The 27,726-nt window shown below is 42.0% G+C and overlaps 1 protein-coding gene across 1 annotated transcript; it reads left to right on the top strand.

Annotated features, from left to right (window-relative positions):
* The first annotated feature begins 10,981 nt into the window (after window positions 1-10,981).
* On the top strand, window positions 10,982-13,475 carry LOC131323132 (WAT1-related protein At5g07050-like). The gene is made up of 7 exons (XM_058354775.1): window positions 10,982-11,343; window positions 11,467-11,529; window positions 11,649-11,765; window positions 11,900-12,152; window positions 12,260-12,418; window positions 12,490-12,641; window positions 12,941-13,475. Exons 1-7 carry the CDS (start codon window positions 11,138-11,140, stop codon window positions 13,209-13,211), a joined length of 1,221 nt encoding a protein of 406 aa, XP_058210758.1. The 5' UTR covers window positions 10,982-11,137; the 3' UTR covers window positions 13,212-13,475.
* The last annotated feature ends 14,251 nt before the right edge of the window (window positions 13,476-27,726 follow it).

The raw sequence follows: 27,726 nt of genomic DNA on the forward strand, positions 1-27,726 counted from the left end.
AGAGAGAGAGAGAGAGAGAGAGTCCTTAAAAATAAATTCATTGTCTTCTGAAACCCGTCATTTAACAAACTATTCGGTGTTGAATGTGGCACTCCCTCTATATTTGGATGCCCATAATTGTGAGTAAGAACCATGAGAATTTTTTTTATTCGGCAAAAAGAAGATATTTACTGATAGAAACTTAATAAGGGTATGTACATCCAAGAAGAAATAAAAGAAGGAAAATCACCTACTTCATAATACTGATGCATGAAGCAAAATGCATATGATTAACCAAACAAAACAAACATGCGATTATCATCATTAATGATATGATTAACCAAATTAAGGAGTATTATAGTGGGCTGATTGTATCTAGTTTCCATGCATATGGATGGTGGAGCAATTGGTAATTGGTGTGTGGCATGATTATCAATTTTCCAGCTGCATTGAATTTAATATATATATAGTGGAATCTAACGTACGCATCGATCAAAACAAAGTAAAAGATCACTACTGAATTTGTCCCTACCCTCTGCCAACTCTACCACAGAATTACTGTAATTCCAACATCCGAGGGAGACAACTTGCTGCCCCTGCCCCACACGCTCCCCTAATAGTTCCCTTCGCTCCACTTCCTAGAGCTAGACAAGTAATTTTTCAAATGGTCTTGGGGCACCGACATGTCCCGTTCCATTTCACGGTGTAGGATATGCCCCGTCCTACGTCAAAACTCTCTCCTAGGGCATTCAAGCCGACTCATTATGTCCCGATTATTATTTGTCCTTTTTCTGTCACCAATAATACTGCCCAGATATATATAGCCCGGTAAGGCCCTGAAAGCCCCAATCACTTCATATATTGTGACCAAGATTACCCCGACCATGTCGTTGCTCCAGTACTCGATCCACATGTGTTCCATCAGAATGTGTACAAAAAACATGCCTTGATCTTTTGGACTTTTTGGAGGGCTGTTGATCTGTTGCAAATCTACAAGAGTACTGCATCCAAGATCCTCATTAAATCGGCAAAGATCACGAAGAAACCTGGGATCATCGGGAAATTGCAACTGATGTCTAGTACCATGTCCATTGGTTAGGTTTTTTTGGTGTTGTGTGTCCATTATGGTGTATTGTAGTTTTCGTACTTTGGTTTGTTTGGTTGGTGCATGTCTTGCAAACTTTGCTCGAGGTTTGATATGCACATCATTTGTTGGCACATCGATCATTGGATTGGCAGTTTGTATCGACTATACTTCGTTGACAATAATGCTTATTGTAATGTCTGCTCAAGTTAATAAAATTCTTTTCCTATTATGAAAAAAAACCCATGCCTTGTCCTTGTTTTGTTTTAAAATAACTTAGGATATCAAGAGTTGTTCCTATGGCACTGCCAACAATGCGCCCCTTAATATCATACATTATTGTGTGGTCTATACACTTGGTGGTAGATCTCACAAAATTAAATAAAGGAAAATCACTGTGATGTTTGTATAAAAAATATGTAAGTAATTAGTCCAACGATGTTTTCCTTGAAATAAAGGGATGGAAAATATTCATGAACATGATTTCATTAAACAATCCCAACCAATGTAAACTCTCTTTTATTCATTTTTATGGTTTACACTTCAAAATTGGACCTTTCTCGCGTCCACCTCAATGATCGGGACCGTTCACATCTTGAATCTTGTAATTCATTCCGAAAGTATATCAAAGGTCTGATTCGCATATTTTCCGGTTATATTCATCTTCTCAATGAGTTCTAAAAAATGAATTGTTAAATTATTGAGATAAGTCCGCAAAAATCCAAAACGACTTGGAATTGAAGTGAACCCTACATGGAGAGAATCCAACTCCATATCTCCAATCTACTCAAATTATCAAAGGGGGGCTTAAGGTAGACCCCATGCGTGTTCCCTTACATGAGGGGATCCTCTTGAAGCTTACCCCCAGCCCCACTCCACCATTTTCCCAATGCATTTCGCATTGTAGGACACCTGATTACTCCAAAATCACACATTTATGCGGGGTTTCTACACTTAGTTATGCATCCTACGAGATTGTGTAGTTGTGGATTGGTCCAGAGCACCACGTGGCGATGCTTCCGGACTGTTGCATAATTTCACCCCCTCCTCTATAAGGAAAAAATTGCTCCATGGTTTTGGGGCACCACGCAACACCTGCACACATTGTGTGAATCCCATAGAAATGTGTACTGGAAAAAGGTGTTGCGAGGTGCCCAAAATCACTGAAAAATTATTCCACCCAAAAGGGCACCCCACTAGTTACATCACACTAAACTACACCTTTTCTTTTCCTTATTAAACCCTGTGGCCATGGATTTCCTATAATAAGGTCCTTACGACCCTTATCATTGTTGTTTGTGACGAAAATGATGGGACAATCCTTAGTTGGGTTTCTGCACTCGTTGCCTCTCAATTGTGTCGGGCCTTTGCATATATGGGGGAACGATCGACATGACCAAGCTGGTGTCGAGATTATTGCAAGCTGAATCGGATCCCCATTTTGGCTTTCTAGCTGGGTGCTACCTCCACTTTTCTTCACCCACCCCAACTCCCTTTCCTCTCGACTCCCATGCCCGACCCCAACTTGTCTCGCGCGGCCACGAAAGCGGTCAATGTAGTCATTTCACGTCTACAAACGTCTTGTTGTCGCGTAATGGTTTTCGTAAGAAACAGTGTTTTATTAATGAGTGTACTACTGTGTACAGGATATCTCAATGGTGAAAAAGGACATTATCATGAACAGGGGAGGCATGCACTTCTGTCTATACGCAAAAAATCGAAACTTCGGCGTGCATTTTCCGATAGTTCATGATGTGCCAAGTACTGATGATCCCTATTCGTCGAGCAAAATCTAAATCTCAGTACTCTACTAAAAAGGGATGCATTAATCCAAATAAACCGGTAAAATTTATCGAGGACAAAAGAAAAGAAATGAGAAAACAAACAAAATTAATGGCACTTGTAGAAAATAATTAAGCTAATTAAATTCTCTGCATTTGTTTGCTGAGTAGAGATAACATGGAGAAAATGATTCTTGTACCCAAAAAAATTGAAGAAAATTATTCTGCTTAGGCATTAGCTAGTTAGATTATTATTAGGGGTATTGTTGTTGTTCCATCAATATAAACTCAAGGTCTCACAGCACAAAGTGATGCTAAACGAACACCAAACCAATTGTGTCAGTGTTTTATCTAAGTTACGCCAAAAAAAAAAAAAAAAGACAAGACAAAAATTAGTAGTTCTATTTTCCTTTCCCTCAACAAATTAGTCAGAGCATCCGGTTTAGAGGAGAAATGTAATTGAGTGATATGAAGTGGAGTACTGTTTCTAGCCCCCGTTTAATTTTGTAATCTTGTTTAGAATAAATGGAGGATGATGGAATTGCTGATATGGAGGACAGTGCCTCTCTCTCTTTGGAGTTCTGATTCCTGCCTCTTCTCTCCGTTTGATTGTTCTTCGGAATTGTCCATGAACTAGCGAGAGTGTTGTACATGGGTTTCTTAGTCGGTTTTGGTGTTTTATTTTTTGTTCTTTTAGTCATATGGATGCTTGCTGGTTCTAGGCAGTTATAACAGGGTCGTGGGTGTTGGCTGTTTTTGGTGCTTTGCTTCTGTTTGGTCAGGTTGTTCCTGCAATAGTATATGTTTATTGGTTGGGTTTCCTGGGTTGGAGGTATTTGGGTGTTTGGTTTGGGCGTTCTTCAATTCTTCTTTATTATTTTGATTGTCACCTTACCTTCCTGATTTTTTGGGTTTTGTGTGGCATTTGCCTTGGCAGATCATGGTTCGTTTAATCTTTACATAAACTTTTCAAAGATTAATAAATTTCAATTGCCGAGAACAAAAATAAAGACATCTTTCCAATTTCCTTTTTTCTCAGTAAAGGAAGTTGTGCTACTCTTGAGTTTCATTAATTTTGGTTTGGTGTTTGGGCCCCGAAAAGCAGCACCAAAAAAGGTTGGGAATCAGGAATCAGAATACTACATACATATGAAGCTACACGTAAATCAATCTACATGTGGATCACAGTTTTAGCTATCAAAAGCATCCAATTACTTTGGATGGCATACGCAACAGATGAAATTGTTGGAAATTCTTGAGGGAAAAGGACATCCAACTATACATTTCTTTGAGACATTCGATCTGCACATAATGGAACGTCATTCTAATTGAAGCTAGCAAGCAATTAATTAATGGGTTGGCTAACATTAATTAGTTTATATACCAAATAAGGAAATTAATTAATTATTACGTACACATAAAGTACACATGCATATATGCTAATTCTAATTCCCAAAAGAAATTGAACTTAACCCTTTGAAGTTATAAGCTCTTGTATACTTATTGTTTTAAGCAGACAACGATAAGAAAGAAAGACCAAACATAACAGACAAGATCAAAATTAAGAGTCCTTAATTAATTACTGGTTAATATATGTTGAAATATACATGCAACTATATAAGTGGACCCTACGAGTTGGGGTAAGCCGGCCATTGTCTAACCCTAGCTAGAGAATAGATCGAGAAGCCAAAGCTGGAAGCAGAGGAAAATGAGATTCGCATCTTGTAAGAAGCTAGCTCAGCCTCCGCCCAATGGAGAGCCACTTTGTATGATGAAATACACATTCATAAACTTTTTATATATAGCTTGTCAACAGAACTATGAAAAGGATACAATACACACAAGATTAATTGTAACATTTCCTTGTCTTATTATATAGTACTAGATATACTAAAAAGAGACCTAATTATCCACTAGATCATCCATAGCAATCTTAACTTTTCTGCCCTTTTTACCCCCAATCTAAATTCATTTAGGCACGGAATCAATTTCCCTATATCTGCATATATGGCATTGTAGCAACTAAAAATTATGCCCAAAATATTGTTGTATTTCTTTTCTTCCTTTCCAGCATTTCGCTAGATTTACTTCCATGCCTCTGCTTTGCTAATGAGTACTTCTCATTGGTTTGGTTTTGGGGCTTCCCCTCGATGTATATATCCTTTGTAGAGTTCTAATAAATAAATTTTGTTGCAGGTAAAAAAATAAAATAAAATAAAAACTAGATTATGCCCAAATTATCAAAAGTGCGTACTCTTTATATCTAATTGTGGCCAAGGTGTTGGAACACTCAGATTGTTAATTAGTCCAATCAAGAAATTAAGTATGAGCATCATAAATTAAGCTCCCATTGAAACATATATAAGATCTTGGGTAATTAATTAAGCTAACATGTACATGCATGCATGTTTGAATCCACTCTCTCTGCTTTTAAAAGCAGAGAGTACTCAACTACTCAATCCCGGCCGGGTTCTTTCGTCGAAGAATATTATTAATCAGCTAGACAAAATGGTAGTGATCACTCAAATCATCAAATGGATTTTCCCTGCCCACGTGTGGAAATTCCTCCATCAGTTAGTGGGTACATGTATATATATATATATATATGCCTGACTAGACGTTCACGTTCAATTAGATATGCCCGGCTGGATTAGGGTACGTTGTGTTTTGATAAAGCAAGCAGATTATGTACGTTTTTATCATTGTTAGGCTGTTTACGAGATTTGTAAGTATTACATTTGGGGCAAGACGAGAGTGCTAGCTAGCTAGTGCAAGATGTCCGTTCATTCGAGATACGTACCTTATGATTAATTTACGTATCATTGCTAAACACCTTAATTCTATATTAGTATCCATATTTTTGGTTGTATCCATATGCATTCCCTTTTCTTTTTTTACTCTCATGTGATAATTGATTCGCAATATATTCGTTTGATGTCGATCTTAATTAAACAAATGAAAGGGGAGTAACTTTATAGAAAATCTATGGTATCTCCCTCTTATGATGTGACCAAAACATATGATCATGTTATGTCTTTTCTTGTCAAATGTTATACTCCATCTTTCGTCCTTTTTTTAGAGTTCAGTATTTTATTTTGGGTTATCATTTAATCAGTATCTATTTTGGAAAGTTATATAGTGGGTAAAAGTTAGTACATTTTTCATTTTGCCCCTTAAAGTAGATTTTATTTTGAAAAGTTAGTGAGTAAAATAGTAATAATAATATCTCCATATATGGTAAGTAGGAAAAGTTATAACTTTTAGAGTGTAACGATGATGTCTTCATAAAAAGTTGAATTTATGAAGTGGGGCTCTTAAAAGGGACGGAAGAAGTACCATTTTGTGGTGAATTTTATGATGAGAGATACCGTAAAACCAATTGATTTTGAAAATGCTATTCATGCCATTTTAAAAAATTATTACGCATGATAGGGTGAAAATGTTATACCTTCTTTTGATAAATGTTATGTCATTTTATGGCATTAGTTTGTTAGGGCATTAGCGATGTTTTATTACATCTTATGGTTAATGTTATGTCTTCTCACAATGAAAGTCAAATGAGGTATGGATCCCTAGACAATTAGAGTATGAATTTGTTCACACCCCACAAAAGAGGGCCGGATGGATGGATGGATCTGGGGGTGCTGTAGTGCACCCCTGTGTAGTGCGCGTGTAGGGCGACACACAACCGTCGATCTCATCAATCGACGATTCAAATCAAAAATCAATTATGACTGGTAATAAATGATCCTTATCGGTCATAATTAAAAATCATATATCAACCATTCATTGTCAAGATCGATGGCCCGTGTGTGCCCTACAAGGTGTCTTGCAGGGTCTTGCACTACAGGATTTTCCAATCCCGAATGAACAATACCCTTCACCCTATAATTGGCTCTTACCATCTTATGAGCACCCATAATTTCCAAAAATCACCAAGGAGTCCCTATAATTTCCAAGAACTTTAGTGGAAGTCCATCTAATTGCCCCTAGAATTTTGAAAAGTGGAAGATCACCGAATATCGTTCAAGCAAAAAAAAAAAATTTATTGAAAACAAAAGCATTTTTTATTTTGCTAAAAAACGTTGCAGTGGAATTCTATGCACATAGCTACGTGCCAGTACTGATCATTTGGCTGCTCTATGGAATAGTGTATCTATTTTGTCTCTCAAACAAAATACGCAGGATAGAGAAATACGTGCTTTATAAAATCTTGTTTCTAGAAACTTTAGAAAAATAAAATAAAAGAGGGACCCAAAAGTATCAAATGTGGGCGGGAAGAGAATATTGCAGTGGCATAGATGCAAAGCTCACGAAAATCAAAAAAATAAATTAATATATGTACATTCATGATATGATCCCATGACTTATAAGCGTATTAGAAATTCTCACAATATATACAATTAACGAATAAAGTGACGATGCCGAATATTTGGTAAAGACTACTCAGAATATGAGACATCATTCAGCTCCTATACAACCATTTTTTATTTTATTTTTTATAATCGAATGTTCGGGCCAGTTTGGCACACCTCGGCTAAATCTAAAGTTAACGATTAGGCAAACCTTCCAGTGACCCCAACGTTTGAAATGTTCGGCTTCATTGGAATTCGAACAGCTAATCTCATGAAAAAACACTTGTTTAGTTTCTTATGTCAGGCCCCTCGGCCAAACTCGTTGGGATTAACTGTATAATTTTGATATACCAAATTAACGAATTATATTAATGTAGAATCTCTCTGTTGGGTTGAAATTCCTCTCTATCGCAATCCTGCAAGTGGGTATTTTGCGAGCGTAATCAGCTTCCCAAGTGCTTGGTACAAAAGGAATCTGGAGCCACCCCACCCCCACAAATCTCTGCTACTGAGAATACAAATCTAATTGAAAACCCCCCTGATAAGGTTCTTGTTACATCATCATGGTTACTTCACATGAAACACATTAGCCTAAACGAATCCGAATTGTTTAATGTGTCATTGCGATGCATATTGTTCCAATTAGGTGTGTGTCGACAAAGTGATTCCTACTAGGGATGCATTCTGCAACTTAAAAGTATATCGTAGATGCGAAAATGATGGTGTTTTGCTGAATTCATTTACAGAATCATTGCCAAAAATTTAGGTTTCTGCAGGATTGTTTAGGGTGTGGGGTTGGCTTCTTGCCTTCTTTTTTATTTTGGTTTTCAGATGGCGTTTTTGTTGGTGTGCCCAAGATATGTTTAATCTTTGTTATCTCTTTTTTTTTTTTTTGAGGGAGAGCAAGAGGGTAATTTCACCTACCAAACTCACCTAGGCAATTGCTGACTAAGGAGACTTTGTTATCTCTTTCAAAGACTAATAAAATCTTTTTAGCCTAGCAAAAATGTTATAATTGACAGTGACACCTAGCAAGTCGCCAAAAATCACAACCTTAGTTATGTATCTCTGTCTTTTCTCTAAGGATGCTGATTTTAGTGCTTTATTTTTGTATGCTACATTTTTAATGTGAAGTTACAAGTAACTTCATGTATATAGTAGAGCGCCTGCATGCAAAAGTGAAGCGCGAAAATCAATTTCCTTTCTCTACTGGCCAAAGCAAAACTATGGTCTTTTCGATGGGTGTCGGCTCAGTCTCGCCGTAATTGTTAACTATTTATTTTGTTTGAACACCAAATTTTTCTTATTAATTTTGAAATTGTTACAAGACTAAAAGGAGCAAGAAAATAGCATGCTCAAAGGATAAGCATCTGTCCAATCCGAGAACTAAAACCTCAATTGGCTTGTTCATTGAGCATGCTATTTCATTGCTCCTTTTAGTCTTGTAACAATTTCAAGATTAATAAAATTTTACTGGACTGAAATTGTTAACTCTCTATTGATGCAAGCACGGTAATTGCATGCGCAACTTTGCTCTTATATATACCCCTATAACGCCCTTTAGAACCTACACAAGAATTAAAAAATAGTAAGAGTATGATGGTAAAATGTTAATTCACAATTCAATAATAACACCCGGCCAATGGCACTTAGTTATTCACTTTCATTTTTCCTAGAATATATAGCAGTGATATTATTGGGCAATATCCATATATACATAAAGACATTTTGGGAACCTTGATGGAATCTTTTGCTTCGAAATTGATGAGACCCAAATCTGCCCCATTATTTTCTTCGATCTAACTACGTACAGATTTCTTATTCCGTCCATACGGTGCAAACACAACATCTCCTAGAAGTGAAAATGCATTTCTTATATATATATATATATATATATATATATATATATATATATATATATATATATATATCTCTACAACTGTATACAACTTTTCTCAACTAAATTAGAATAGCTAGGAAACTTGCAAAGGAAACGCAAAGTAACCTTCTTTAAGAAAGTGGGCAAAGTACCACTACAGGCCATGGAAAAATAACCATCAACAACGTAACACTTTCGTGTATGACAATGCAACCAACCCAAACAGAGGAATCAGAGGAGCAACTCAACACAACAAGCAATATTAAATATTGGGGAGAAAAAAAATGAACAATCATTTTCAATTAAGTACTACTATGAACTATTCTATATTTTCCACAGATCGATTATGGGTTCACCAAATGTACACCAGATTGTGGGGGTCAGCCGTCAAGATGCCACACGAATGATTTGAGCCGTTTCATTCATTTAAAATATTTTTCTAAGGATATTGGATCAAATTAGTTCAAGTGAATATCAATAAAAGCTTGAAAGATTCATTAGATATTTGTCTCTTGAAATTCTGGAACCAAAAATTAAATGAACTGGTGAAGCTTTTAACGATATTTAATTGAACTGATTTTTTAAACTGACTCTTAAAAAAAAACCATATGAAACAAACCGAATCATTTGTGTAGAAATCCGAAGTAATGCCATACAATTACGTGTACACCCGTAGGATTTGTTTATACTGTATATATATTTTGCATTAGTACTTCGGTTTGCGTCACTCGACAAGCCATACTCGGTACATAATCAGATAGCACTAATTGAAACGAAACAGTGCGTAACTATTTAACAAAGGTTCGGTGGAAGAACTGCTCCGATGGATCGGACGCGTCGGAACGCCGCCGCGTGGGGAAGAATAGGACCCCCACAAATAAGTTCCACCACAACCAACTTGAGGCCCCACAATTAGCATCAGCATTTCACTAAATCTCACTCATATCAGTTTCCCACTGAACAAAAAACAATACTACGTAATTACCAAATTAAAAAAAAAAACATGCGGAACCCACTTAACATAATTAATCTCCCAGTCGATCCACGTGGAACCCATTTCGACCATTTGCAGATAGGGGAGTGATTTTCGCACCTCCCTTTTATCTGTATGCACTCCATTTTTCATCTTCATTCACATGAACTTATAAGATTGTTCTCTACGAGCGAAGAGCTTAATTAAAAAGTAACACTAGCTAGTTTTGTAATTGCACAAGAATAAAGACAGAAATGAAAGTGCGTAAGTACATCTGAATAAAAGAAGAGTGTAAAAATCATTTTACATGTGGATATATACAAATTATACATACGACAAGGCAGAATATTCAATGTTGGATGCAGGGGGGTTAGTGCGTGTCTAGAGTGAGCAATATGCTCGCACGCTTGAAATTCCTCCCAAAGTGAACATGTGAGCCTATTCCTTTGGGGATAAAACATTGCTACATACCCAAATTTATGCATCCAAATTCATAAATAATTGTGCTCGAAATCGTTTGATTCACGTGAATATCCAAGACAATAATATTGAACCAACGTGCAATCATATGACCCCGAACACAAATATAAACCCCAAAGGGTTAATTTGGCCAGGTAAGAATGGAAAAGCAAAAAAGTTCTTGTCCTCCATGAGGCCGAACACTAGAATCTCACGGGGCCAAACATTCAAAACCCTTGGGGCTATTAGAAGATTTGCCCTACTTTAAGACCTTGAATTAGTCAAAATGCGCACAAACTGTATGCCCTGAATATTTGGTTATTAAAAAAACACAAATTAATATATTCGCAAAAGAGAAATATACACTAGAATCCATGCATACACATAAATCGGTATATATGTATAAACTTTTTCATTTAGAGATAGTGGTCCCTCTCCGAAGTGCTATAAATAGATGAGGGTATTAACATCTATTCCTCAGGAGAAACACAGGCAAGCAACAAATAGCTGTCAAAGTGTTCCTTCCCCTCTCTAATTCTCTCTCTCTCTCTTTTAATCTCCTCTGCTTCTTTCATATTCTTTAGTTGAGCCAAACAAATTAAAGAAGAAGAAGAAGAAGAAGAAGAAATGGAGGGAAAAATGGGGTGTTTCGGGGACTTTATTCAGAGGGCAAAGCCATACATAGCCATGATATCCTTGCAATTTGGGTATGCGGGAATGAACATCATAACCAAAGTTTCACTCAACAGAGGAATGAGTCACTACGTTCTTGTTGTCTATAGACATGCCTTTGCCACTGCCGTTATTGCTCCTTTTGCCATTATCCTTGAAAGGTATAATTTCAATTTTAATTTATAAAACTCGATCATCAAACTGTGACTCTACATCTTTTTCTTAATTAATATATATAAGTTAAGCCTGATTCATTTATTTTCATGTGGTTTTGTGGGATATAGGAAAGTGAGGCCAAAGATCACATTTCCCATGTTCATGCAAATATTTGTGCTGGGCCTTCTTGGGTGAGTAGTCTTTACTTCTTAATTAGTTAGCACGCCAAATTTCCATTACTATATATCTCGTTAAAAATTAAGTACTGCTCCTATATGAATTTTTATTCATACGTTTGAAATTTCGACAGACCTGTAATAGATCAGAATTTCTATTACGCGGGGCTGAAATTCACCTCACCCACCTTCTCATGTGCCATGAGTAACATGCTTCCGGCAATGACATTCATCATGGCCGTCCTTTGCCGGTATAACTCTCTCTCTCTCTCTCTCTCTCTCTCTCTCTCTCTGCGTAGAATTTGATAGTTTATTTAGTGAAAAAAAAAAAACCTAAATTATAATGTTTTTTTTTTTTCTTGTTTGGGTGAAAAAAATAAAATAGGATGGAGAAGGTGGACATAAAGAAGGTGAGATGCCAAGCAAAGGTGGTGGGAACAATAGTGACAGTGTGTGGGGCCATGTTGATGACACTGTACAAAGGACGCGTCATCAACTTTGTGTGGTCCCAGTACATCCATCCTCCTCACTCATCCTCTCCTCCTCTCTCAGCTGCGGCTGCTGACAAGGACTGGGTTAAGGGCTCCATTCTCCTTATAATTGCCACTTTTGCATGGGCCTCTTTCTTCATTCTTCAGGTATATATATAATCTGCCTTGATTTTTTTAGGAAAAAACAAAAATAAAAAAACAAGAAATGAATACCTTAATCTTACTATTATGCTAATTAAATTAATTATTGGCAGGCAATTACAATGAGGAAGTACACAGCACATTTGTCGCTCACATCCCTCGTGTGCTTTATGGGTACTTTGCAATCTATTGCTGTCACCTTTGTAATGGAGCACAGACCCTCTGTTTGGTCTATCGGGTGGGACATGAACCTCCTAGCTGCTGCCTATGCTGTAAGCCTCTCTCTCTCTCTCTCTCTCTCTCTCTGAGATATTAAGAAATTAAATTTGGTGTTTGATTGCAGGGTATAGTATCATCAAGCATTGCATACTATGTGCAAGGTTTGGTCATGCAAAAAAGAGGGCCTGTGTTTGTGACTGCTTTCAGTCCATTGATGATGATTATTGTTGCAATCATGGGATCCTTCATCCTCGCTGAGAAGATCTATGTTGGAGGGTGAGATTAATTCTCATTTATTTTCCATCCCTATCGAAGGAAACAAATACCCACTTTCTTTGTCAAATATTCTCAATAAAATGTTTCTTTTGCCGATAAAAAACAAACAAACAAACAAGGACCCACTTTCATTTCTATCCTTCTCAACAGTACTATGTCCTGAATATCATTGTTAAAGGGCATAAACATTTCAACTAGAGTCAAAAATCGAACGTGTTTATTTCTGCAAAACAAACCATTTATAGTTTCAAATTTTAGCCCAACGTACTGATCATCTTTTCCGCTCGTGGGTACTGCAGTGTTCTTGGAGCTGTGTTAATCGTGGCCGGACTTTACTCGGTTCTGTGGGGCAAATACAAGGAGTACAAGGAGAAGGAAGCCGAGGCAATCCCGGAACCAGTAAAGCACAACGGAGGAAACAACCAGATGATTATGATAATCGATGACCTTGAAGCAAACGATGTCGAGATGCAGAAATCACAAGTGAACAGGAATTTTGTACCAGCTATCGCGATTAGCGCCCCGATTCCACAACCCCCCATGTTGGCTGTGGCAGCACCAAAACCCTAAGCAGTTGGAAAACGTGAAATGAACAAATTAATTAAGACAAGAAAAAGAAGAACAAGAACAAAGGGCGTAAGCTAGGCAGGGGATAAGGGGCTTTTTTTGTACTTTTATTAATCTCACCGCGTTTTTCCAACCTTTTTTTTTTTTTTTCCTTTTTTGGGAAAATGTCCTTACTTATTGGACTTGTTATGCTTTATGTGTAACCTAATATTCTGATGAGAACTTTACGAGAAGAGAATGAGGATTTGGGAATTGCAGATTTTCTTAGTTACCATGTGCACTGACCCACTGAATAATTTTTTCTTTTTTTGAAGAGAACTGAATAATTCTCTCAATTTCCCTAGTAGTAATTTGCACAAGTACTGGCAAAAGTTGCTGACGTCTGATTCAGATTCCACTAAGAAGGCTAGTGCTTGAATTTTTATTCCAACTTTTCATCAACTGGTTAATTTGGATATCAATTTTGATGCCACCTTCCTCATTTTGTAGAACACAAATTCCTGGCTGAGAAAAAAACATGTACTCGTGGCTACCTCTGTTTCAAGAATTTAAAAACTGAAATCTTAGAGATCAGCTAATATTTATGAACAACTCTTTAGTACTATATTTTTTGATACTCGTGAACAATTCTTGAAAATAATTATCAATGCGTAAATATATAACGTGATCAAGCATTATATATCAGAAATTGTAAACCTGTGTTACGGTCTTTTTTGTCAAACTAAAAGCCCACATACCACCGGTGGCTCGACATTGTTCACAAGGCGATCAATTGAACACCCTTTTAAGAAGAAAAATTTTAGAATACTTATAGTCATTTTGGTGTAGTCATTTTTTAACAACCAATCCCAATAGTCATGAACGCCTAGCCGAAAAAATAATTGAACACCTAACAGTGGAAGCTGAACATGCAGCCATCTTTGGTGTGTATCTGAACACCCTACAATTTAATTATTCTCCCTAAACTTAACTAGTATATATATCGAGCCAAAATTTTATATAGAAATCGATCATCGGCTGCAAAGCCATCTGCGACGCATATGGTTCAAGTCACAACTCGTACTGTATAATATAGAAATCAATTTGTTTATAACTTTAATGAGGAAAGACTATAATACACACCCTTTATTTGGGTGTGTATCATATACATACCAAAAAATGTTATGAATTATAAAAAAAATGTTACGAATCGTATAAAGGTTACGAGATATATCAAAATGCTATGAATTACAATAAAAATGTTACGAATCGTACTGCTGAAAAGTTATGAATTTTAAGACAAAAGTTGTGAAACACGCTAAAATGTTATGAATAAATTATAAAATAAATACATATGATACACCATTTTAAGGGATTTTGTGTATTGTAGACTTTTCCGAAACCATAATATATATATGGGGAAGGAAATTGTAGGAGTTTCTTTTAAGATCATCATCAAATTCTTCGCATATGGAAGTAGTAACCAAAGTTGCCGACGAATTGGCCTATATACTTTGTGGGGGTGACGGTGTCATTAACCGAATTGTGGTTTTTAACTTTTCTCTCTCTCGAATTTCTCTCTCTCTCCCAAAATTCTACCCGTCACATTTACCTTTCTTCCCCTTCCCCTCTCCCAATGTTTCACAACCCTAATACAACGGCAGGAGAGGAAGATCATGATACTAGTTTTTGTAGCAGGCCGAGCAAATGGCTCGAGCAGCTTCCGAACGTGATCCAGTATTCCTTCCAACTCCAAGACATCTTTCTTTGGACGTTCGGATCAGCAACCGTAGCCGAGGGTCCCGCTAATTACCATTTCCCTTAATGCTCCATTCCCTGCACCTGCTTGAGGTGGAGGATACGTTCGTTTGGATAGCTGCCGAAGGTCCCACAACATGTTCGGTGCCGAGAGAAGCTTGGCCGACGATCCAGCTCATCCGCATCAGAACAGTAGCCATGGCAATGATGATGGTCGTGACGTCATCCAAACGGTTATGAGGACAATGATGGTGGCACGTGAAGGTGCCAGCTCATCATGAAAACGGTTGTAAAACCCTAAACGTGATACAACAGTGACATCAGCCGACGCGTGTTGAGCGTTGGTGCAATCTTGGAGACCAAGCTAAGGGTTCCCTATAAATATCCCATTATGCCTATTTGGAAGAGGTACGCTCAAACGAAACCCTAGCTCTCAATTCCTAACTCTTCCTTGCAAGCAAACTGACTCTTGCACCAGAGGGCCATCCCGGAGAACCTCCGGCGTGGTCTCTTAGTCGCGCTTCGTTTTTGCAGGACTGAGCAAGGAGCCAAGAGCTAATTTCGAACCAACATTGTGAAAGTACGAACCATCCGGAACGGAGCCCCACAATTTGGTGAACCCGACGTGAACCTTGTTTCTCAGATCCACGGCAGCTCCTCCACCTCGACCACCTCTTTCGTACCTAAAAACTCCACCCCTCCAGATCTCCACCAGTCCCCTCCAACCAAAAATGGGCGGAGCACCCCCACCTCCTTTTTTTCAACCCCTCAGTTCCTCTTTGCATATCACCTCTGAAACCGGTATCAACGCTGCCTCCCCATCTCACCCTCCTGGATTTACTCCACCAGGCGTGAGCTCTTCCATCCAATGACCAGTGGGCTTGAGTGAAGACGCTCTAGCATACGTACAAATGCTAGAACAGCAACAAGAACAGACCAACGCTGATGTAGCCATCCTAAGAATGGAGATCGAAAAGATTAAGGCCAAAGAATTTCCTACGGCATCCCACTCTGGATCTCAGGGACGGCGCCGGAGAGGAAATCTGCCACCCCCTCCTCCTTTGGGAGTTGATTCACGGCCAAAAAGAATCTCAGTCCACGACCGCCTGGACCCACCATTGACGGATCACCGAGCTGGGGATAACGCTCGCTTTAGGCAGCAACTTTCCCCAGTTCATCAACGTCTCGGCGATGGTGCGGGACTTAAAGGCAGAGAAGGGCGAAGAGAAGGGAGCCCACACACTGTTTTCTTAAGTTCATCGGCTGGAGACGAATACTCTCAGGGCTCCCAAAGCTACAATACCGTGGAATTCCGAGACAACAACCAGGCTCTTGTCCCGTACAAATCCGAACGGCAAAGAAGCCGAACTCCTCGAAGAAACGGGAAAGGTCCCCAGAGCCAGCATATTGGTCAAGATGAAGTCCCTCGGGAGAATGCCTACAAAGGACGAGCAACAAACTCGGGAAGCGCTTGGAAGCTTCGCCGTGAAAAAAGCGTAAGCGTGGTCGTTCGGCAAGACGATCGTCCTAGCCGACGAAGGATCTATCATACTGAAAATCTTCCAGAAAAGGACTACAGAAGGGTCCCCATCTCACCCTCATGGATTTACTCCACCAGGCGTGAGCTCTTCCATCCAACGACCAGTGGGCTTGAGTGAAGACGCTCTAGCATACGTACAAATGCTAGAACAGCAACAAGAACAGACCAACGCTGATGTAGCCATCCTAAGAATGGAGATCGAAAAGATTAAGGCTAAAGAATTTCCTACGGCATCCCACTCTGGATCTCAGGGACGGCGCCGGAGAGGAAATTTGCCACCCCCTCCTCCTTTGGGAGTTGATTCATGGCCAAAAAGAATCTCAGTCCACGATCGCCTGGACCCACCATTGACGGATCACCGAGCTGGGGATAACGCTCGCTTTAGGCAGCAACTTTCCCCAGTTCATCAACGTCTCGGCAATGGTGCGGGACTTAAAGGCAGAGAAGGGCGAAGAGAAGGGAGCCCACACACTGTTTTCTCAAGTCATCGGCTGGAGACGAATACTCTCAGGGCTCCCAAAGCTACAATACCGTGGAATTCCGAGACAACGACCAGGCTCTTGTCCCGTACAAATCCGAACGGCAAAGAAGCCGAACTCTTCGAAGAAACGGGAAAGGTCCCCAGAGCCAGCATACTGGTCAAGATGAAGTCCCTCGGGAGAATGCCTACGAAGGACGAGCAACAAACTCGGGAAGCGCTTGGAAGCTTCGCCGTGAAAAAAGCGTAAGCGTGGTCGTTCGGCAAGACGATCGTCCTAGCCGACGAAGGATCTATCATACTGAAAATCTTCCAGAAAAGGACTACAGAAGGGTCCCCATAGAGAAGAGAGAGAGGGGATCTCAACGACAGCAAGACGAGGAAGAAGGAAAACAAAGGGAACAAGAATACCGAGCATCAAAGAAGTCTCGGAACGCTCGGGAAGGTCTTCCCCCTCGGCCAACCCACGAGTACCAATTGAAAAAGCTGACAGAATCACCCTTCTCGGCGAAGATCCAAGCCACATTGCCAAAGCTAGGTCTCTACCTTCCAAAGTTCCAGAAGTTCGACCCCAGCACGACCGAGGCATACACCCATCTCATCAGTTACAGAAGCACCATTTCATGCATCACCGACGACGACGCCATCATGTGCAAAGCATTCCCCTCGAGTCTTGAGCGCCTCGGCTTGCTTTGGTTCAACCAATTAGAGGCTGGATCGATCCATAGTTTCAGAGAGCTTGAAAGAGCTTTTAACTATCGGTTCATTACTAACAACAAGCAAGCCAAGGAAGAAGATGTCTTGGCACAGATGAGGAAGAGGCCCGGCGAAACGCTTCGGAAATATGTCGAACGTTACTGGCAATTGTTTAACGAAATACCCGGTGTTGATCAATACTGAGCGGCAAGGAACTTCAAGAATGGGTTGGAAACAGGAAGCAAGATCTTGGACGAGCTGGCAATAAGGGCGCCTCACGGAATGAACGAGCTAATGAGGACGGTAGAACAGTTCTATTCCTATGAAGAGTTCCTCGCCGAGCGAGAACTCCAAGGAAGGCAAAACTCAATCGTACCTCAAAGCCTTCATGTCCCCACGCCCCAAATCGCACCACCAAAGCCTGTGGTCGCTGTCCAGCCGAAGAAGCAGGTCAACACAGTCAAGGTGGCAGACAAAAAGGGTCCAAAAGCTCATGACTACATAGCTGAAACCACCGTTTTCAAAGAGCCAATTTATTTCCTCCTCCGTACGATAGAGAAGGAACCGTTCTTTGTTTGGCCGAACCCTCCCAAATTGAACACAGAAGAAGGCAATAACAACAGTCGGAAGAGATGCTCGTACCATAATGAGCTTGGACATTACACCACGGCTTGTGCTCCCTACAAAGCACTTTTGGAAAATCTAGCGGCACAAGGACTTCTTGATGATCATATTGACTGGACTAAAACGCCGAGGAGACAGCCGAACGCTGGTGGGCAAAACCTTATTCCACGACCAGTCGGAGTAATCAACGTTATTCACGGGTCAACAACAAAGCAGGCAGCAAAACAGCTTCGCCAAGAGCTTGTCAAAGCTGAGAAAGTTACCCAAATTTTTTCCATCAATCGTGCTCCTAAAAAAGCCAAATTGCTTGAGCTTCCCTGGTCAATCACTTTCACCGAGCAAGATCTACAATGTGTCCAAACCCCCCATAGTGACGCTCTGGTGGTCACAATCCAAATCTCAACTCACTCTGTCAAAAGGGTGCTTATTGATCAAGGAAGCTCGGCAGAAGTAATGTACTTGTCTCTCTTCAAGGAGCTCAAAATTCCAGAATCGTGCCTTCTCCCGGCTGAAGTCCCTCTGATCGGATTCAGTGGCACTCCCGTTTGGCCTCTTGGAAGGATTACCCTCCCTATTGTTACGGGCTCGGTTGCCTCTAATCTCGAGTTCGTCGTTGTGGACACGCCCTGAGCCCATACAACGCGATCCTTGGCCGAAATTGGCTCCATTCAATAAAAGCCGTCGCCTCAACCTACCACCAGGTGGTCAGGTACATCGGCGCAAACGGCAGACAAGAAGATCTGTTCGGAGACCAGTTACAAGCCAGACAATGTTACGTCTCGGCCATCGGAATATCATCAAGCTCCAAACGAGTACATTGGGTTGAAGTCCCTGACAAACCAGTCCTCGAAGACGTCGGATCTCTTCCTAAAGAGAAATCAATTGAGGATCTTATCAAATTCCCACTTAACGAGGATGCATCACGATATTTCATGCTCGGCGCTGGTTTGCGCCAAGCCGAGAGTGAAGAAACCTTGCAGTTCCTCAAGAGCAACATTAAAGTTTTCACATGGACGCCGTATGATTTGCCAGGCATTGACCCAAAGCTCATCCAGCACTCCCTCAAAGTTTCAAAATCAGCAAAGCCTGTGATTCAGAAGCCCCGGCGGTCGGCCACTATTCATGCCGATGCAGTAAATGAAGAAGTGGGCAAACTCCTCGAGGCTGGCGCCATCAAAGAAGTGCAATACCCTACTTGGCTCGCGAACCCTGTGGTGGTGAAGAAGAAGAATGGAAAATGGAGAGTCTGCGTGGACTACACCAACTTGAATGATGCTTGTCCTAAAGAATGTCTACCCCTTCCAAAGATTAATCAATTGGTAGATGCAACGGCGGGTCATGCTCGGCTGAGTTTCTTAGATGCTTATCGAGGTTACCACCAGATAGCCATGGATCCCAACGATATGGAAAAGACGGCATTCATCACACCAAGAGGCCTCTTCTGCTACCTGGTTATGCCGTTCGGCCTTAAGAATGCGGGGGCCACATTTCAAAGAATGGTATACCTGTTGTTCGGAATTCTCATCGGCGAAATCATGGAAGCTTATATTGACGATATGGTCGTCAAAAGTCTGAAAGCCGAGAACCACCTCTCTCATCTTGCCGAGGTCTTTGCAATCTTGAAGAAGCACAAGCTACGGCTTAACGCCAACAAATGCGCCTTCGGAGTAAGCTCAGGGAAGTTCCTCGGCTACCTGGTTACTCGGCGCGGTATCGAGGCGGATCCGAACCAGATCTCAGCTATTCAGCAATTAAAACCACCATCCACTCCTCGGGAAATTCAGAAGCTAACTGAGATGGCAGCGGCTCTCAACAAGTTTATTAGCCGCTCGTCAGATAAATGCCATGTCTTCTTCCAAACTCTTAAGAAGCAAAGCCGACGAAGTTTCAAGTGGACGGAAGATTGCGATGCAGCCCTCACCGAGCTGAAATCTTATCTTTGTTCGGCCCCTCTTCTTGTCAAATCAGTAGCTTTTGAAACTCTCCATCTCTATTTAGCTGTCTCTCCACATGCCGTAAGCTCGGCACTTGTCCGACGGGAAGGCCTTGAGGACCAACCAATCTACTTTTCTAGCCGAACCTTACTCCCAGCACAGACGAGATATCTGCCACTGGAGAAGCTACTTCTAGCATTGGTTACAACAGCTCGGAAATTGCTCCCTTATTTTCAAGAGCACCCCATCATAGTTCTTACAGAGTTTCCACTTAAAAATCTCCTGAGGAAGGCTGACCTATCAAGCAGAGTGTCCCAATGGGTGGTCGAATTAGCAAATTTTGATATCCACTTTGAACCTCGAACTGCAATCAAGGCCCAAGTATTGGCAGACTTCATTGCTGAATTCACCCCTGGAAGCCCGGACGAAGAAATATTGGTCAAGCCTAATTATGGGATGCTAGAACAACAAGAGGCTCGGAAAGCTTGGAACTTATTCAGCAGAGACGTTTGGAAGTTGCATGTTGACGGGGCATCAAACAGCAATGGCGCGAGTGCAGGGGTTGTCCTTGTAAACCCTTGTGGCATCCTTCATGAAAGTGCTATCACAATCAACTTCCAAGCCACAAACAACGAAGCCGAATATGAAGCTCTGCTTGCTGGTCTCCGAGCCGCAACAAGTTTACAAGTTCAAGACCTACAAGTTTTCTGCGACTCTCAGCTGATCGTCAATCAAGTAACAAGTGATTATGAAGCTCGGGATGTAAGAATGATTAAGTATCAAGCTACCACTCTAGAGCTAATCCGAGGGTTCAAAGGATTCCAAATCGAATAGATCAACAGAGAGAACAACGCTCATGCCGACGCTCTGGCAAGTTTGGCCTCGGCAAGCAAAGCTTCTGAATACCGACACATTAGCCTCGGCGAGATCCACCAGCCAAGCTTCGAAGTCTCGGAAGAAGTATTCAACATTTCCCTCGGCCCAAGTTGGATGGATAAAATCGTCTCGTTCCTCAAAGACGATACGCTACCCTCGGACAAAAAGGAGGCCCACCGTGTACGCAGTAAAGCAACCTACTATTGGATCTCTGAGCACGGCCAACTCTACAGAAAAAGCTTCACGGGGCCATATCTAAGAGTGGTTCATCCAACCGAGGTCCCAATTATTTTAACCGAACTTCACTCTGGAAGCTGCGGTTGTCACTCTGGCGGGCGCTCCCTTTGTCAAAGAGCTTTCAGTCAAGGATACTTTTGGAAAGGAATGAAGAAGGATTGTGAAGAAGTGGTCAAAAAGTGCAAGCCTTGCCAACTTTTTTCCCCTATACCAAGGCAGCCCGCTCAATCTCTCAAACCCATCACTAGTCCTTGGCCCTTTGCCCAATGGGGCTTGGATATAGTTGGTAAACTTCGAACTGCCCCTGGGGGCTTCAAGTTTTTGATCACCGCAACGGATTACTTTTCAAAATGGGTGGAAGCCAAGCCATTAGTCACAAAGACTGAAGCAGACGTTCGGCGATTCGTTTGGAGGAACATCGTCACGAGGTTCGACGTGCCTTATGCAATCGTTTCGGATAACGGCTCCCAATTCGTGGGCAAAGAGTTAACTGGACTCTATGCTGAGTTCGGAATTAGATTCTTCAATTCAACCCCATCCTACCCCCAAGGCAACGGCCAGGCCGAAGCCACCAGCAAGACTGTCTGCGCTGGTATCAAACGTCGGCTGGACTCTAAACGAGGAAAATGGGCCGAAGAACTGCCTCGGGTCCTTTGGGCCTATCGCTCCACTCCAAGACGTTCCACTGGCCAAACTCCCTTTGCAATGGCCTTCGGCATGGAAGCTGTCATCCCACTCGAATCAAGGTTCCCAACCCTACGCACTGAAACTTTTGATTCAGATACCAACAATGATGCAGTGGCAACCGAGCTTATTTTAGCCGAAGAAAAGCGAGACGATGCCCAGCTCAAGTTAGCCAACTATCAGCAGGAAGTCGCTCAGGGCTACAATCGAAGCGTAAGGCTTAAGAAGTTCAGAGCCGACGACTGGGTTTGGCGGAAGGTTGTCCGAGCCAACCAGAAGACAAAATTCAAACCGAATTGGGAAGGACCCTACAGGGTGATTAAAGAGGTTGGCAATGGCTCGTATAAGTTAGAAGACAAAGAAGAAAGGGAAATTGAGAACCCCTGGAACGCTCTGAACCTCAGGAAGGCCTACCTTCGAAGTCTCTCATCGGTCTCAATCTATCACAGAAGCCCTCAAGTCTATTACTTTTCTCTTTCAAAAATACTGTACTTGTTTTGACCATCTTTTATTTAATGGAAAGTCTATCCTACTTCTGAAGCATCAATGTTCTCTACATTTGATTACAATGTACAAACTCCGATCGCTATAAGCTCGGTATTCTGACAATTACAGCTACGTTCGGATTTCTTTAATGCAAACACGTTATGGCTGGACAATTTGATTTCCAGCCACAACTCAATCAAACATATTGGTTCGGCTATGTTCATACTTTGACTTGAACAAATTGCCACTTAAGACATTTACTTAGCATATTACGTTGGCACAAGACTGGCATTTGAAGCCGAGCCTTATACCAACGCAGGGGCTGTTACAAGTAAATAAACCTGGAAACAAGCCAAGGTTGCTTGACCTTCGACAGGCAAACTCAGAAAATATTTCTAAGGCATAGAGAAATATTCAATACAAAAACAAAGTTGAGAATTTTTTCTTAGTCATTTAAACATAAACTTGAAATTCAGAAACTCCTACCAAGAGGGCTCGGCTTGGTAAAATGTTCGACGCCGACCCCCTTAAAACTATTACATCTGGCATGGCAAAATTCCAAACGTTCGGTGCCATCCAGTCCAAAGAAGCAAAGTTCAAAATACTCAGAAACAAAAAAAAAAAACAACTTAAAGAGAATCCTAAACTTGGGCATCTTCGGCAACTTTGTCTTGAGCCTGGGGATGGCTCTCATCATCTCCAGCCTTCTCCTGTTGATCGGCCAAAGGCACGTTGGTCATTTTTTCATCTTCATCCTCAGGAGGCAAGGGTTGGCACTCCTCTTCGGAGTAAGGAAGCTCTAGATCCGGCATGGTCGGCTCAGGAAGCTGCTTCAAAAAGCCAGAATCGGCTTGAATTGCCATTACCGCAGCCATCGCCTCGGCACCGGCAGTATAACCCAGCTTAAAGAAATCTGGAAGCCGAGCCTCAAGCTCATCATTCACCATCTTATGTGCTATCTGGGTATACTCCAGTGCGACTCGGTTTATTCCGGCCTCATAGCCTTTGGCGTCGGCAGCTTTGAGTTTCTCTTTCTCTTCCACGCTCATTTTTTCGGCATCGGCCTCGGCAGCAGCCTTAACGTCGGCAAGCTCCTTCTTCAGCCTCTCCACCTCTACCTCCGCATCCTTTGCTTGCTGATCTGAGATCCTCCACTTGGTTCGGTAGGAATCTCGGTCAGACCTGTATCGTTCACGCTCGGCAGAGACTTTGGTGGCCTTGTCATAGGCTTTCAGGGCAGCCTGTCCAGCCTGTCAAAAACGTGGAAAAAAAGATTACCACAAGGAAATTCCAAAGGAAAAATCACAAGTACAAAATCTAAGCACAAATAATACCTGCACAAGATGGGAGCACATTTCCCCGAGCCCAGGGATCAGATCGGTCGGCACTTGGTCATAGTCTCTCGGAAGAGCTAGACCCCTGAGGAGCGTCACTGCAAGGTTTGGTTCTTCCTTAACGGAATCACTCAGCTGCAGGACTCTTCCATCAGACATTGTATAGGAAGGACTGAATTGGCGTCGGACGGCAGCTTCGGTTGCAAGGTCGGTGAGGTCGATGTGAGGTTCGGAAAGATTCCTTTGTTCCTTGGGAGGAGAGGCTCGGGCTACGCTCGATGGGGCTGGCTGAGAAACGTTCAGTGGCAGAACATCCTCGGATGTCTTCTGTCTTTTTTCTTTTTGCTGTAGCTGCTGGTCGGAAGAGCCTCGACTGTGACCTGGGTTAGCCGACTTTGTTGGTGTCACTGGCCTTGGGATGTTTCTTCTCGACATATCTTGGGCAGCAGGGTCGGTAAAATCGTCGGATAAAAACGGGGTGAGCCACTCCTCGGCGGTAAACCCAATCTTCGGCAATCGTACTCCTTGTTGCCGCTTCTCCCGAGCGCCTTCGATGTTTGAAGCACCCCCCTTTAGATGCTCCGGTAGTCTTGGAGGCACCTGTTTTCTTCTTCCCGGGTTCGGCTTCGGCTTCTTTACTCTTCTCCTTCCTTCTCAGCACACCCTTGTATGAGGGTTTATAATCGAGAAGGGTTGGAGCGTGTCGGCAAGCTTGGGCGAGGAGCGTGTCACAAGCTTTCTCTCGAGAATTAGTGTGAGTCCCTTTGATATAGGACCAAGCTCTGCAAACGGAAGATAGCAGAAATGAAATCGTTAAGCAACAAATGAAAAGCCGAACGAAATTTTACTGAATTAAAAAAGGAACGGTTCGTTGGTACCTCTCGTATCCTTAACCTTAGGGACTGAGTACCGACGCAGACCGTCGCCAAACTCGAAGTTCCCATGAACTTCAAGGTAAAAATCGGCCCATTTATCCGTGTCGGATAATCCCTGGATCAGAGGGCTCTTTTTGGGTCGGGTTGAAAGGTACCGATGGCCAGATTTACCATGACGAGACATGGTGTATGTGAAGAAGAGGTCCGTCGGCCTGAAGTCCAGATCTTGGCTCTCGATCAGGGCAATTACCGACATGATGATTCGGTAACTATTCATTGCCAATTGATGGGGTGCCAAACTAAACTTCCAAAGAATCTCCCTAAGGAAGGGGTGAAGGGGGAACCGAAGCCCGGCCTCGCAGATGGCCATTAGAGGCATGGTTATATGCTCGGGATGGTGATCCCTGTGGTCTTTTATATCGGTGTTCTTGACTCTATGAATCAGAACATCGTCGGGAATGTCGTACTTCGTACAGAACGCTGCATACTCTCCCGGATCGCCACTAAAGTAGTGAGCATAAGGGCATAGCAGTCCCTTATCAAAGAGATCAGCATTGCTCGGCGCCGACGTTGAAGCTTCGGCCCCTGACATGAGCCTTGATTTAGCTTCTTCGCCCACCCGTGGCTCGGTCTCAGACTGGGTGTCAGAAGAAAAACTAATCTCAGGCTCCATAGTAAACCCGTCTGCAGCGTACTCAAAATCACGCTCGGCGTTAGAATCGTCTGTCACTGGAGAAGTTGCCGACATCCTCGTTGAAGAAGATACAATCGCTCGGCTACTCCTCAACCTACGCAGCTCGAGAAGTTCGCTGATGAATTGACGATCGGATTCGGTTTCCGAGCAATCCGAGTCTGAAGACACGTCGATGACCTCGTGAGCCAGACCTAGGAAAAGAACAAAGGGGTATTAAGCTATTGAAATCTGCGTCGGCAAAGAAAATCGTTTGGAAGTTCGATTCGTCTTATCGGCTCACGAGTCATATGCTAACCTATAATGGGCTCAGTACTTCTTTAAAGACTCCCTACGTTCGGCAAACAAGAGAATTGGGGATCGTTCGGTTATTTATCCCCATCAGAAGAAATCGTTCGGCGAGCCCAAGACATCCTATGGGGGCTCGGAAGAACAAGATGAGTTCAGGGATGAACATCATCGTTTTTCCCAGTATTCTACTGTTCCTACAGTATAAACCCCCCCCCAAAACCCCAGAAAATGTGCATGAAAAGAAAGGGAAAGAGTGAAACAATAGGAATTGATGACATACCTGAAGATTTCTGTTGGAATGGGGCTTGAAGGTGAAGATTTGTATTTAAGTTGAGTTCTGAAGTGGGGTTATAGAGAGAGAAGCTCCAAGCGCTAGAGAGAGAAAGTGCAGAAGAACTTTCTCTCTCCTCCTTCACCGGTATTTATAAACGGAGCGGGGCTTTTCGAATTTCCCGCCCATCATTTCACCGCCGAACCCCTCGCCAACCTCTACGTGACACGTGGCGACTGAAGTCCTTGCCCATGCCAGCCGTCTCTTCATCTGCCAAGGCGTCCTTTCAACTGACACACCCGTTCAAATTCTTGACAGCTGTCACCTTATGTGGGGCTCGGATTAATCTGTCGTAGGTTCAAGCTCGGCCAAATCTTAAATCAACCCATACCAATTAAAGAGCTTCGGCATGGGTTGAGGGGCTATTGTAGCAAGCCGAGCAAATGGCTCGAACAGCTTCCGAACGTGATCCAGTATTCCTTCCAACTCCAAGACATCTTTCTTTGGACGTTCGGATCAGCAACCGTAGCCGAGGGTCCCTGTAGCCGAGGGTCCCGCTAATTACCACTTCCCTTAATGCTCCATTCCTTGCACCTGCTTGGGGTGGAGGATACGTTCGTTTGGATAGCTGCCGAAGGTCCCACAACATGCTCGGTGCCAAGCGAAGCTTGGCCGACGATCCAGCTCATCCGCATCAGAACAGTAACCATGGCAATGATGATGGTCGTGACGTCATCCAAACGGTTATGAGGACAATGATGGTGGCACGTGAAGGTGCCAGCTCATCATGAAAACGGTTGTAAAACCTTAAACGTGATGCAACAGTGACATCAGCCGACGCGTGTTGAGCGTTGGTGCAATCTTGGAGACCAAGCTAAGGGTTCCCTATAAATATTCCATTATGCCTATTTGGAAGAGGTACGCTCAAACGAAACCCTAGCTCTCAATTCCTAACTCTTCCTTGCAAGCAAACTGACTCTTGCACCGGAGGGCCATCCCGGAGAACCTCCGGCGTGGTCTCTTAGTCGTGCTTCGTTTTTGCAGGACTGAGCAAGGAGCCAGGAGCTAATTTCGAACCAACATTGTGAAAGTACGAACCATCCGGAACGGAGCCCCACAGTTTTCAATCTCCTTGATTTGTGTTTCTCGCATCTCTTTAGATTAATGACTTGTCGTTTGATTTGTGAGAGTTTTGTATCTCTTTTCTGTGAGAATTTTGTCTCTACTTTTGTGAGAGTTAATTTTAGTTTTGTCTTTGGGCGAAGATTACGTCTCAAATACATCTACCGATCGGTTTCTTTGAGGTGGTGATGCTTCACAACTGCATCCGTTTCAACAGTGTTCTACTACTCCGCATGATGTTTTTGTTGTAGCAACTCATGATGGCTTGTCAAATCTATAGCTTTGGGCGTTCATTGGCGCGTTCATACTTGGTTGGACCGATTATCTGGGTATTTTTTGTCTTTCTTTTGACTACCACGTACTTTATCTATTTTTTAGATTGCTAGAAAATATGAAATTTCTTGTGCGTCGGGAGATATACCTGGGTTAGAGTGAAAGATATCAACCATCTTGTACTTTTCTCGTTTTTTATCAGTTAGATAATTAGTTTGGCTTTGTCCAATATATTTATAATGAATTCCGTATTGAAAGTGTCATTAGACTTATATCAATACAACTTCTCAGTTTTGTTAAAAAAAAATAAAATAATAATTGCCCACGTTTGATGGCATATTCCACGAAAGTTTTTTGTTATACTCCTAC

This window comes from Rhododendron vialii, chromosome 4a (assembly GCF_030253575.1).
Source record: "Rhododendron vialii isolate Sample 1 chromosome 4a, ASM3025357v1".
Classification (NCBI taxonomy): domain Eukaryota; kingdom Viridiplantae; phylum Streptophyta; class Magnoliopsida; order Ericales; family Ericaceae; genus Rhododendron; species Rhododendron vialii.